Source organism: Cajanus cajan, chromosome 1, assembly GCF_000230855.2.
Source record: "Cajanus cajan strain Asha chromosome 1, NIPB_CcT2T_4, whole genome shotgun sequence".
NCBI classification, from domain to species: Eukaryota; Viridiplantae; Streptophyta; class Magnoliopsida; order Fabales; family Fabaceae; genus Cajanus; species Cajanus cajan.
The window spans coordinates 30,213,437-30,227,044 of NC_138517.1; the positions used below are offsets into that span (position 1 = coordinate 30,213,437).

At 33.8% G+C, this 13,608-nt stretch overlaps 1 protein-coding gene across 1 annotated transcript; it reads right to left on the reverse strand.

The window, feature by feature from the left end:
* Positions 1-1,560: 1,560 nt before the first annotated feature.
* Positions 1,561-12,545, reverse strand: LOC109803284 (5'-adenylylsulfate reductase-like 5). Its single transcript, XM_020364794.3, has 4 exons — positions 12,052-12,545; positions 2,983-3,164; positions 2,401-2,525; positions 1,561-2,250 (listed from the first exon to the last, which is right to left on the reverse strand). The coding sequence occupies exons 1-4, from the start codon at positions 12,220-12,222 to the stop codon at positions 1,820-1,822; spliced, it is 909 nt and encodes a 302-aa protein (XP_020220383.1). The 5' UTR covers positions 12,223-12,545; the 3' UTR covers positions 1,561-1,819.
* Between the last annotated feature and the right edge of the window lie 1,063 nt (positions 12,546-13,608).

Sequence of the window (13,608 nt, forward strand, 5' to 3'; positions counted from 1 at the left end):
AAATATTAGAAGAAAAAAATATGTGTCATTTAAATCTCAAAAAAAATATGAATGCATTTTTCTTTATTTTAGAAGTCATCATAGAAAGTTAGAAAAAATAATTTTTTAATAGTAAATAGATCAACATGCGAGATTCGCAGATAGATTCACAACTTAAATCTGCGAAACTTGCAAACCTGAAATCATAAACACACCCATACATACCCATCTTATATTCATACCCTAAACCCTAAACTCTAAACTCTTACACACACCCATTGCGAGGCCTGAGAGACCGGTGATAAATACAATACTTGAGAAAAAAAATGATGTTTTAAAGAATTTTTTCGTGGCCGAAGCAAAGGGTGTTCCAAAAATACTCACCCCAATTGTTATTAAGTTTTATTCGGATCAACTTTCTTTCCAATTCAGTTCATACACAATTCAATTCAGTTCACCTGTTTTTCAACATTTAAAGCAAATTTCTTTTGTTTATTAAAAGCATATCGTACTTGTGCAACGTTTTTGTAGTGTTCTTCTAGCCTAAAAATGCAAAAGCAATGAGGTAACCAGCCACCTATATCAAATTTATCATTTTAATCTTGTGTTAAATCATCAAACGACAATTATTTTAGTTAGTTACGAAGGTTACTAAACAACGATTATTTTAGTCCTAAAAATTACAACAATAAGGACTGGTGATTTATATTTAATTATCATAGACCAAAATGACATTATATACTTTTTTTAAACTAAATTAACTGCTACCCAAAATTCCTGGGACTAATTTAGCGTATTTACTTGAATGAAAAATGTTGCATAACTCTTGCAATTCAGCCAAAACCTGGAATTAAAACATTGCAACGAAACTGTTTCTATAGGAAAAGAGCTGCACGCTTAAACACAACCAAAAGTAATTGTCGAATGTTGCTTTAGTTGCATCCCAAAACAAACGCAACCCTGTTTTGGAAGCACAAGGACAGCAGTATGGCAATTTCCATCTTTGAAAATGTGGTTCACCATGAACCAATTATTTTAAACTAAAAGATACATTTATAAAAAGAAATGACTGGTCCAGATTTAGAATAGGATTTTAGTTGATAAAAAAATTATTATATTTATTTTATTTTATTTTGGGAAATGTCCATTTTATCCCAACAGCAACAAGTGCCTAGCAGCATACAAAAAAGAGAAGTGCTACCAACACACTAAACAGATTTTTCTAGAACACTATTTACTATTAGTTCAAATTAATTAAACATTTCAGCATTGTAAGTAAAGCTCGTTAAACAAGTGGAATCCACAAAATTTTATCATTTCCACTAGATTTCGATCGTGTTAAAAAGAAAATATTAAAGCATGTGTTACTATGAAACATAGGATAGGATGGATCTTTTTTCCTACCTAGTCACTGTCAGTCAGTCATAACATTAGTAGACAAATAGATAATAGATAATATCTGAATCAATTTTTTTCTTTCTTCCAGAATGAAAATAATGAAGTTGATTGTGCTTCAAATTGCTTTTAGTGGAGCTAATTGGGGTGTTGGGGAGGGGTAGTTGAGAAGGATCTAATATCACATCACAGTAACGTGTGTATGATTTCATTCAGAAACAACTAATTTACACGAAAGGAAACACTTCTCAAATTTACAAGCCTGTTCGCTTCCTCCCAAAACCCAGATTAAAACATAATTTAACATTTGGCTATTAGGACTGACTAACAACAAAATTAGCAAGAGAGAAGAAGACTATGTGCTGCCAAGCTTCACTGCTTGCAAGCCTGAGGATATAATATTATCTGATGAAGTAAACTCTTAACTACCCTCAAAATAAGGTTGTTAGTTCAAACCTTGGGCTGATGACCTAGCTGATGATGACTCACCCAAAGAAACTGAAGCCAGAGATGAAGCCCAAACGCCGGCACTCCTTGCCCTTTCATGAAAATACCTCGTCTTGCAGAGTCTTAGCTTAGTCCAAACCCTTCTGACATCGATCACCTGAAGCACACGTCCCATCACTTGGCTCGTCTCACCAAATATTTGTATGTTCAGATGAGGAATGCTGGAAGCCCAGAATGCTCGAAGACGCGATATGATCTTCGGGAATACAAAAAGAAGTAACCTCAAGCAGAGAAACAATACAGAGAATAACAAGTAGGGTTCCCTGCTCCATGTTTCTTTCAGAGACAGACCAAACAGGTTTGTAGTTGAATTCTCATCACTCATTATGTTGCTTGGTTGACCAACAATATCACTAATTGCTTCAAATCCTGAGACAAGCAGAGAGGTCAATGGAGGCCATGTAGATAAAAGTTATCAGTTGTTGAATTTTCTTATACTTCATGTAAGGTGTTAAAAGGTCAAAAATGGCTGTTAACTATATATTGAATATTACCTATCAAGATATGTGATATACTTACTTGTGTTCCTCTCATAAAATTCTGAAAGAGAGAGAAGATTGTTTGGACCATGATATCTCAACCTTGATGTCTGGTTTACTAGTAATATTGCAGGCAAGCTATGGATTCCATATTTTGAAAACAAGCTGCACACACAAACAAATGTGAACATCAACATACATTTACAAAGGTATCCTATTGAATATGCCATAATTTCTGCTGAACTTTAAATTCGTGTGTAAAATACCAAGTAGGAAATAATATATTTATTACTTGTGCCATTAGCCTAACTAACAAGAAATTGAGAAATGTTAACGACACAATTTCTATTGCTCTATCATTAGGTGAAATCCATGCAGATTCTACTATATTTAGCGGATTCCACATGGATTTCATCTATTAATCTAGAATTTGTTCAAAGAATATGTCAAAAAGTGTAGCACTAGCATAGGAAACTAGATATTGCTGATCCAGGACTAGAAATTAACTACTGCAAATTGTATGCCATCCCCAGACCAGGCAAACAGCAAACAATATGCAGCAAAAGAAAATAGTTTCATCACAGCAGAAACTTAAAAATAGGAGCAGGGATAGCTTCAAAACCTGGGCAAAGCTGATGATTGCTCAAGAACAAAATGTTCTACTTGAGGAAACATGGAACTGAGAATTTCAAATTGAGGAAGCATTTCGCGAGAAAATGGGCACCAAGAAGCATAGAAGAGTATAGAAATATACTCTATCTTGTTTCTGCCAGACAGAATTCCTTCTACAAATTTTCCATCCACCTAAACAAATCAAAATGAAAAATTGAATACACATCATCAGAATGCGAAAATTGGTGTAAGTCCATAAAACATTATTAAATCTTAAAACCTATGTAAATATTAACTCAAATCTATAATTAAAGCTATGTAGCAGAATAATGACGGACACAGTGCATCTTGTCTATATATAACAATGATGGGAAACATGTACTCATACAGGTCAGAAGCAATTGGGCTTAAAAAAATTATGAAAAACGTGAGAAAAGCCTAACATGGCTCATGGAATTAAAAGAAACTGCTCATATTGTCACTTGTCAGCTTTGATTTCTACTAACAAAATAAGCCAAAGGCATTCATTGTTCCAAACCCAATCTGTCCCCTTCTCAGCCCTAATATGGTCACTTCAGTTCATAAAGAGGCTATTTTCTTGAACTCAATAAAAATGCAAGCAGTTTAAAATTCAGCAGATTTTAAAATAGGAAATTTATTACCATTTTCAATAAAGCATAAAATCCTTTTTATATCCAGCCAAATTATTTTGCAGTGAAGAATCATGGGTAATTACAAACTCGAGATGAGATCTTAAACCAATGCCATCTCCTGCCACAATTTTGGTCACAACAGATGTGGCCCAATTTAAAAAAGGATATGGTCCAAACAAAGATTCCATTCATGGAAGGCCTACTGATCACTGTTGGCTTAACCATGTTGAATTAGGATCAATTTCTTTTTTGAATTTAGCTGTTAACTTTTTTAATATTTAGTTCTTTAATAAGTTAACTTCTTCCACCCAAGCTTCATGTACAGCTAAATTGACTATAACAGTGAAAGATGACACTGAGTTAATAACACCTAACATGGTAAGAACTAACAAGTACATATACACGAGCAATGGGTGGTTGGTGAACAGCTTTGATTGGTCAGTTACCCTATGCAGGGAGAAAAAGAGAAAAGAATAGCAACAGTGGTGAATTATACAATCCCATTCCTTGGTTTTATGCTTTTGGAAATCAGATATTAGCGTTTCTACTTATTGTCAGGATAGAATAGCAACAGTGGTGAATTATACAATCCCATTCCTTGGTTTTATGCTTTTGGAAATCAGATATTAGCGTTTCTACTTATTGTCAGGATGTGATAGTCCCTTACTCCCTTATCATCATCCTAATGATTTTACTGTTCAAAGCCAACTACAATAAAAACACCACTGCAGCAGAGATCACTTTACCCAAAACAATTTTTTTCATCAACAAAGAGTAACAAGAAATCTTATAGAATTATTATAGTCAAATAGTGCACTAGAGCGGAGTAGCAACAGCCATTGACCATAGCAACATTTAAGTATTGAGCAGCCTCAGTATGTCTCACTGCCCCAAGCGTCTTTTCAGGCACTATAGCAGTGCTATGATGGGCTCCAGAAACCCATTTTATCCCTGAAACAGCACCATTTAAGGGTTATTTTCAGGGTAAAATTGTAATTTCCCCCATTTTCTAATTTGTTTTTTGTTTGAAAACATTATAGGGTTTGAAACCCTTCTTCCTTGGTCATTCACATAAAAAGTTAACCTTTTTTTTCAAACTCCAATGTCACCCAGTGACCCACCCACAGCTTGTTGGTGTCTGTTTCTACTCTTCCTTTGGTCTCTGTTAATGCATCAGAGCGCAATCTCAGTTTACACTTGACAACTCAGAGCTGTCTATTTTTATTTTAGGGAAAAGGAACACAACCTATGGTCTCATATCCAATCACAAGCCTGACTAAAGGAAGAGGGCTGTGTTATGCCGTCGACAACCAACATAAAACTTGTTGAAACCCTAAACATGGATCACTTCTAACCACTTACAAAAATCTAATCACTTAAAAAAGTAAAACCTATTGGTTGCAAATTGATTTCTTTTTAGCAAGGACCTCTTATAGAAGAGCTTGCAAGGATTGCAAGATGATTCCAAGAGTCTTACTAGTTACTAAACTATATAGGATTTTGTTTTAAGAGTCATAAACAGAAAACCCCAACAAGTTTACAAATCTAAGAATCAAGTGATGGCACCTCAAGGACAAGGGTGACAAACATTTGACTTTTAAGGAAAAAATATTACAAGTAGTTGATCGGGAATCACCAGATAGTGTTAACCTTATTTGGGGTGAGATGTCTACAATTAGGAATGTTGCCAAAGTAATCTTAATTGAATCTAAAGGTTTTGGACCAAGAGATAAATAATCTTACTGGTGGAGTGCCAATGAGCATGTAAAGGTAAGAAACAAAAGAGTGTTTTAAGACCTTACATAGGTGCAATAACACTGAAAATTGAGAATAGTATCAAATGGCTAAAAATGAGATAAGAAAAGTTGAGGTACAATCCAAAACTTATGAGGAGTTTTGCTGAGATCTTGAGACAAAAAATGGAGTACAAGATTGCCAAAATTAGGAAAAGGAAATCAAGAGATTTGAAAGAAGATGTATTAAAGATGACGAGGTAAAGTTCACCTCGATGGTATTCTTATTGAATTTTGGAAATGAGTTGGAGAACTAGATATCATTTGGCTCAATAAATTACTGGATGAGAATTTGAAATCTATGAAAATGTCAAATGAGTGGTGGTTAAGTATTGTGGTTCCTACATATGGCAACATAGATATATTCAAAATTGTGTAAACTACATAACATTGTTATCAGTATCATATGATTCACAATATGAAAATTCAAGCAGTTGGCGGAATCGTTGAACGAATCTTCTTGGGGCTTGAATCACACCATGAATTGCAGGAATCACTTGTTGGAGATGAATTGTGTGATTTTTGATGTACCAAGCTAGATCAAGTCATGCATGACCTAGTTTTGAGTTCTAAAGCCCCTACAAATGTTGTTTTCAAGAGAAAAATATAGTGAAAAGGAGAGGGAATAGGCCAATTGCTTCAGTCCAATCAGACCCAAGGTTGCTCGTTGTCACCTTTTCATGTTTTCTACTCTTGTCTTCTTTCTACTCTTCTTTGCCCCTTCCACAATAAAGTGACTCATTCTTTCCTTCTACATTATAGACATCAAGAGGAAGGGCAAGAGCTTTTGATATTAGAAGATAAAGATGAATCAAGTGATGTTGATCCTGGGATGGTGAATGATCTTAGATAGAGTGACCACTAATCTAGTCTTGGATGAGCTTTATCAAGAACATACAAAAGGTTATCTCTAAATGCATATTTTTGCAAATGATATAGTTCTAATTAAGGAATCAAGGGAAGAGGTTAACTCTAAACTTGAGTTTTGGAGAAAAACTTTAAAATCTAAGGGTTTTCACTTAAGTAGGAGCAAAACATAAATATGCATTACAATTTTAGTAAGAAACAAACATGGGGATAATGATTTGAAGATAAATATTACAAAATGATTGAGAAATTAACAAAAAACACAAGCTAGGTGGTTAAAATGGAGAAGAGCATCTAGATCTAGGCTCATTTGTCACAACAAAGTACCTACCAAACTAAAGGGGAAGTTTTATCATACAACTACAACCAGCTATATTCTATGCTAGTGAATGTTGTGCTTTAAAAGGACAAGAGAATAAAAGTAATAGTAGAAAAAATGACAACAATAAGATGGATGTGTGCTCACACCAAAAAAGATAAGAAATGATTGTATACGAGGAAATGTTGGTGTGACACCTATCAATGAGAAAATAGCAAAAAAACAAAAAAAAAGTTAAAGCAATCCAGACATGTGCAAAAAAGGCCTTTAGAGGCACCAGTAAGAAGAGTAGATTGCTTAGCTCCCTATGAAAAAAGGTAGCGAGACCAAGAAGGACTTTAGAGGAAATTATTAAAAAGAATCTCATGTCAAATAATATCCCCAAAAATATGTTACCCCCTAAAATCTGCAACCAAATATGGCCCAGCCTAAAAATGGAAGGGCTAAGAAGTAGAATATCATTACAAGTAACACTAAAATATTCAAACTGGTCATTACAAATCAGCATCCCATCCATATGTTATAACAAACTTCCCAAAAACAATAGCACTCAGTTGCATAACCAATGGTAATAGTTCATTAACCCTTTGTTTAAGTCGAGGTGGAGTAAAGAGAAAATGAGAAGTGTAAGACCCGCAAGCTTTCTCCCTCTCTTTTCCCCATTTCCTTCTCCCAAACCTCATTCATTTTCTTGTTAATTCTCAAGGTTGTTGAGCCATTGGTGTGCAAGGAAAGCTTTGATGTCGTAGTCAAAGTTCTATTCCCGTTTCTTCTCTTCTTCTTTCCTCATAGAGTTGGACTCGGTGTTCTTCATTTCCGAGGTAAGGGAAGTTGGAGACTTTGGTTTTGTTAAATTGGTTGGGTGTTGAACGAATTTAGGACTTAAAGTCAGTAAGATTTTTGAAATTTTCAAATTTGGAGGATGGATTGGAGTTGCTTGCATGTGTGTACTGAGTTTTGAGGTTCTTGTTACATGTGTGGTGAATTGATGATCTTGGGTAAAATGTATGGTTGCATGTTGTCTTTGTGACTTGAACTGAGTTGTTCTTGGTGCATGGGTGTTATTTCTTCTATTGCATGTTGAATTTTTCTAAGTTTTAGATGTGGAGGTTCAAAATGGTGAAGAACATGATGCCCTCTATCATCAAACGGTTTAGTCGTTTTAAAGGGCCGAGCCCTTTGGGGGCCGCGTGACAGAGGGGGATCTCTGGAACCAAAGGATTGAGGCGTTTGAAAGGGCTGAGCCCTTTGGGGGCTGCATGACTAGGAGGATCCCTGGAGGCAAAACGTTGAGTGCTTTGGGAGGCACTGAGCACTTTGGTGCTTTCTGAATCAGACTTTGTTGTCTTCATAAAAGTTGTAGCCTTGGATGTTAACTTTCCAATGGCATTGGAATCACCTAAAAAAGAGATCTAGAACTCCAGTTATGATCTTTTCAGTGAGCAAAGGTCAAGCTGTCAGGATTTAGGCTAATTGTTGCGGTATTTACATTTTTTAACAAAATAGATGATGGAATTAGGACTTGGTGTCTTCATGAAAGTCGTAGGAAATCTTCTTGTCTTTCATATGAGATGAGGATGAGCATGATAGGAGTAGTATAACTTCATATATGTTGTTTTATGTGAAGGTTTCCGTTTCACAATAAGTGATTTAGTTAAGTTGAAAGTTGTTTAGGATGCTTAAGTTGATTTATGTTGTTTGTGTGTAAGTTGGCATAATAGATGAGTTGTAAACATGTTGGTTGAGTTGTATTATGTGTTGAATGTATTGTATGTTGTTGGAGTTGTTTTATAAGTTGTATGTTATTTCATGTGTGGAATGTTGATGTGTTGTTGAAGCATGTTGAGATGATTGTGCTGTGAGACGTGAGATGCATATGTTGTAATTGAGTTGTGAAGTTGTGTAAAGATGTTATGAGTTGAAAGTTGTGAGTTGATTGAGTTGTGTTGTGTTGCCAAAATGTGTTGTTAAATAATGTTGATGAAACTATGTTGTTGTGCTATGTTGATGAGATGTGTTAATCACTTAGGACTAAAGGAGATTTTTTTGAAAGTTTTTCATTTCATTGTGTGGATTGAGTGTGTTGTGGTAGGTCTAGACCAGTTGTTATATCCTGACATAGTACTATACTTCCTTGTTTAACTGGAAAAAGCTGATAAATTATTATCGTGTTGTGAATTGATATCCAATTTGTTGATCCAGTAAGCCCAAAAGGATCGTTGTGTTGTCAACTCAATAGGATCTAGCCACTTAAACTGCTCACCCTGTGTTGTAGGAGATCTCTGAGTTGAAATACGTGACAACGCATATGTGTTGATGTCTTGATATCGTGTTGATATGTGTTGTGTTGAAATGAGTTGTAATGTGGTATTATGTGTTGTATATGTGTTGTTTGTTGTTTGTGTGGGATGTGAAGATGATTATAAAGTTGGCATATTGCATATATATATACATATATATATATATGAGTTGTTTATTTTACTTAACTTACCCTTATATGTTTCCATATATTTTGGACTACGATGATCATACGATATATGGGAGTAGGCAGGGATAAGTTGGATGATAGTTGATAGAGGCCACAAGAGGTGCCTGGAGTTGATTTCTTTTTATAGACTACCCTGGGTGGTAGAATATTTTGTATTTAGTTGTTGATGCTTTTTTGTTGCTTGCTTGGCAACTTGTGTTGTATTTATATAGATGTTCATGGTTGCTAGCTAAGCGACATCAATTATATATATTTATTTTATATTATTCTAGTATATATTTCAATTGTTTTAGTTGTGTTGTATAGTGTGACAACCATGATAGGTCGTTACAAGAAAAGAGAAGTACATGACAAAAACTAGTTTTATATATTTTGTTTGGAGAGAAGAAGAGAAGAAAAGAAAGGATGATTCTCACCTCAAAATAAAATTTCTTCGTAAGAAGAAAATGGAGAATTTAATGATAAAAATGTGAGAGCCACTTCAAATAACAAATTTAACCTTATTTTTATCTATTTTTCAGAAAATCTATTATATATATTAAGGGTAAAAATGCCTTCATAAGAAAACTTAATTTTTCTTTCTCTTCTACTTCTCTCAATCTAAATATCTTAAAACTATTTATTTTCTACTCATTATCTCTTCTCTCTTACGTCTTTCTATCCTATTTCTTTTTTGTATACTTCTCTCCTTATCCAAGCATCTAATGAAATGATCAATTTAATACAGTATGGACCTCACATTCTAGAAGAAACACAGTGAAAAGGATGACCAACTAATGAGCTACAATCTAGTTTAAAGGAAAAAAAGAGTAGAAATTTACAGCCCATGGTGATTAAGGCTTGTTGAAGCAATTCCACTTATAAGGACAAATACTATTATCTATTGTAGTATTAAGTGTTTTAATTCTTATTTTGGTCTTTTGGTGCTTTGAATGAGCTTATGGTACTAGACTAACTTTAAGCAATGAACAAAGTAAAAAAAAAATTATAGATTTTGCAGTAGGTCTTAATTTAGTCAAAAACACATCATATTTCCAACCATGACCACTGGGTCGTGTAAAGATGCCTTGGATATCCACCTTTATTGTGATCACTCCTAAACTGCCTTAGTTGTTGCCTCTTTGGGGACACCTTAATTATAGCCTCAAGGGTGTTGTGGTTTACTCTCACATCAATTAGAGATATGGTTTAAATGAAGCTATAAAGCTCAGGCAATTCTTACCTTACAAGCTAATTTTGTGGAGTTGAGTTAAGCCCCAAACCCAAATTCAAAGACAGCATCAAAGTCTATCCTAGATCCACTGTTTGCCACCTACATTTGCAATGCTCTAGGCCAGCAGTCTTAGGTATGAGGGGGAGTTCTGAAAAGTCACCTTAATTGTGGCCACCTCTAGCCCGCCTTAGTTGCGACCTCTTTAAAGGTTGCCTTAATTGTAACATCAAGGGTGGTGGTTTAGCCAGTGACAACAAAGATATGGCTTAAATAAATCTTATAAAGTTTAGGCAATCCCCATCTTACAAATTAGTTTTAGTAGGAGATTGAGTTAGGTCCCAAACCCAAATTCTAAGAAGGTTCATCAAATGCAAAATTAAACTCAAGAACTTATTCGAATGAGTGTTTGAGCAATAACTTACTTAATAGAGATGGTCAATTCTTTTTGGTGGAATAAGGACAAGTTTTACAACATCATCTGTTAGTTTGACTTTGACTTTAATCAACATTTTTATTTTGTTGATGGTTTTATGTGACTAATGGTTTAACGACAAGGACAGCTAAAATGGTGACATTATTTGGGAAGGGGACTAAAGCAACAGTATGAATGAATTAAAATCATCAAAATGATACCTATTTTCCTGAGGAAAATATAATCATTCACAAGATTTCATGGGATTTTTTTTTCAAGAGTATAAAATGACATCAAATTATTGTTACTATTTTTCAAAAGTATTAAATGACAAGTAAATTATTTTGATGGATATTAGAGGAACACTCTCTAGAGGATAATAGAGAACATCAAATGTACCTATTTTACTGTTATACGGTTGAGACCATGCCATCCAGTAAAACTAATCAAGTCAACTAGTTTTTCTCAGTCAGCTACAAACAATACAAATTGTAAACTTTATCTAAATGCTTAGGAATTAGGATAAGACCCCAAAAAGGTTCCAAGGAAAGCTTCAATAAGATCCTCAATCCTAAACCCAGAAAATATTCCTCAAATTTTTTTCTTTTAATTAGCAGAACTCGGGTTGATGCTAAAGGATCCATCCAACGAAACTACAAACAGTGCAGTATTTAATCGTTTACAAGCAATTAAGCATAGTTATCTGTATCCTAACAAAAACCTTCAAAGTCCAAGGCAATACAATAAGTACAATAGCTTGCAAATAATAAAACGTTCAAAAAATAAAACAATTAACCAAAACAAGGAAATTATGAGAAATTATCTCAACAAGCCTGCAAAATCAAGAAACTTGAAAATCATTATGGTCCCTATAAATCGATATAACAAGATGCGAAAACCAATTCCCCATTTCCACATATTCAATCAGAACCGCGGTTCATCACACCATCCAAACAACAGCAACAACAAAAATCTCATCCCACCAGGTGAGGTCGGTTCCATGAATCACACGACAAAACATCAATCGACAAGATCAAATCAGAACCCTATTAATTGTCATTCAAAGATGTGAAATCCGATTCCCCATTTCCTCGTATTCAATCAAATCAGAACCCCGGTTCACCAAACCATCCAAACAACAACAAAAGCCTCACCCACCACGTGAAATCGTCAACACAATCACAAGACACAACATCATTGGCTCAGCTAAAAATCAAAATCAACCCATCCAAACCTTAAACCAAAATCCAACAAACCACAAACCCATTCACAAACAAACAACACAAGGCATCCTCAACACCCATAAATCAACACAAAAACCCAAAACGAGGTACCTGAAGAGGCGGATTCGACGGGATCGAGATTGGGCACTGCGATTGGAGATTGAAGCGAAACGAAAGCGGCTCCGGAAGGCACAAAGAGGAGGAAGAAGAAGAAAACGCAGACGCGAATTGAAGCATAACCACGCAAAGGAGAGAAAAAAGAAGAAGAAACGAAGCAGCCATGGAGGAAGGGCAGGGAGAATAAATACGATACAAAGCGAAGGGCAAAACGGGGAAATTGAGAAAAAAATAAAAGGTTTTAGGTTATCGTGTTGCGTTCGACGGTGGTGACGGTGGTGGTGGTGGTGGTGGCGGTGACGGTGGTTGTTGATATTTTTGTTGCGATTGCGAGGAGAGGAGAAAGGGGGAAGCTTTCCAGCTCAAAATTGGAATGATGTGTATATTTATGGGTATGATGTTGCACACTCTCTTTCTCTTTCTCTTTCTCTTTCTCTTTCTCTTTCTCTTACATTCAGATACTTAAATATCGCTTTCTCTCTCCTACCCTCCGAGTATACCTCGTGTGTCTTTTCTTTTCAACACCCATTCTTTTTCTTTTTCTTTTTCTTTTTATAAAATCTCCAAAATTCCCCACGACTTTTTTTATTTTATTTTTTTTAAATCGTCTTATTTTGGTCCAATAAAATTGTTATGGGTCACAAAAAATTTTCATATTTGATACTCCCTATGTTGTACAAGTAATGCAAGTAATGTTTTTATACTCAAATTAAAATACATGTATTATTTGTTATATAATTTTATTAAAATATTTTTTCTTATAAATATATTATTTTTAATGGTAATAGTTGAATAATTTATAAAGAGATAAATTAGGAAAGTGATTAATATTATGTCAAAAAAAGTGAGAATATTATTAATTTTTTATTATTTTATAATGCTAAAGTATAAAAAGTTACATTTAAGGAAAGGATAAATATAGATATAATTTCTTATGTGTGATTATTGTTGTTCTTTAATCATAATTAAAATTTTATTTTAATAGTATAAGTAAATGTATATTAATAAGATTTGTATTAAATGTATTTGTATAATATTAAAATAAAACTTAAATTATAATTAGAGAATAATACCAATCGTATTTAAAGGACTTTATTTAAATTTTATTTTTAAAGAAATTGTATGTCAGAACTCGAATTTGAAACCATTAATTAAATTAAAGATGCCTTCAATTCTAATCGTAGAATTCATTTTAAGTTTTTAATAAATATTTTATAGGTGATCTTTTTATATTTTGCTCAATCAAAAGGTTTTTAATTAATTTTATGTAGATTTTATAATAGAGTCAATTTCTTCTTTTTTAGTTATAAAAAATTGATTTTTAATTATTCTTATATAAGAATGTTCTTGCACCATGTATGACACGTCAAATTCTTCTAGTGGTAAAATTTACAAGAAATAGTTCTTATATTTAACAACACAATTAAAAATTCTTATTGGAGATGATCTTTTAGTAAATTTTTTAATTATATTATTAATATAGAGTATTTATTAACTTTACCATGACTAATCATTGAGTTGAAATAAATTCATTTCAATTGATTCACGTGC

What these genes read in the sequence shown, in the direction of transcription:
- LOC109803284 (XM_020364794.3), bottom strand. Translation starts at nt 12,222, where the DNA reads ATGGCTGCTTCGTTTCTTCTTCTTTTTTCTCTCCTTTGCGTGGTTATG. An exon ending in CGTCGAATCCGCCTCTTCAG is followed by an intron (nt 3,165 to 12,051) that starts GTACCTCGTTTT and finishes TGATTTGTTTAG; the next exon opens with GTGGATGGAAAATTTGTAGA. An exon ending in CAATCATCAGCTTTGCCCAG is followed by an intron (nt 2,526 to 2,982) that starts GTTTTGAAGCTA and finishes TTGTGTGTGCAG; the next exon opens with CTTGTTTTCAAAATATGGAA.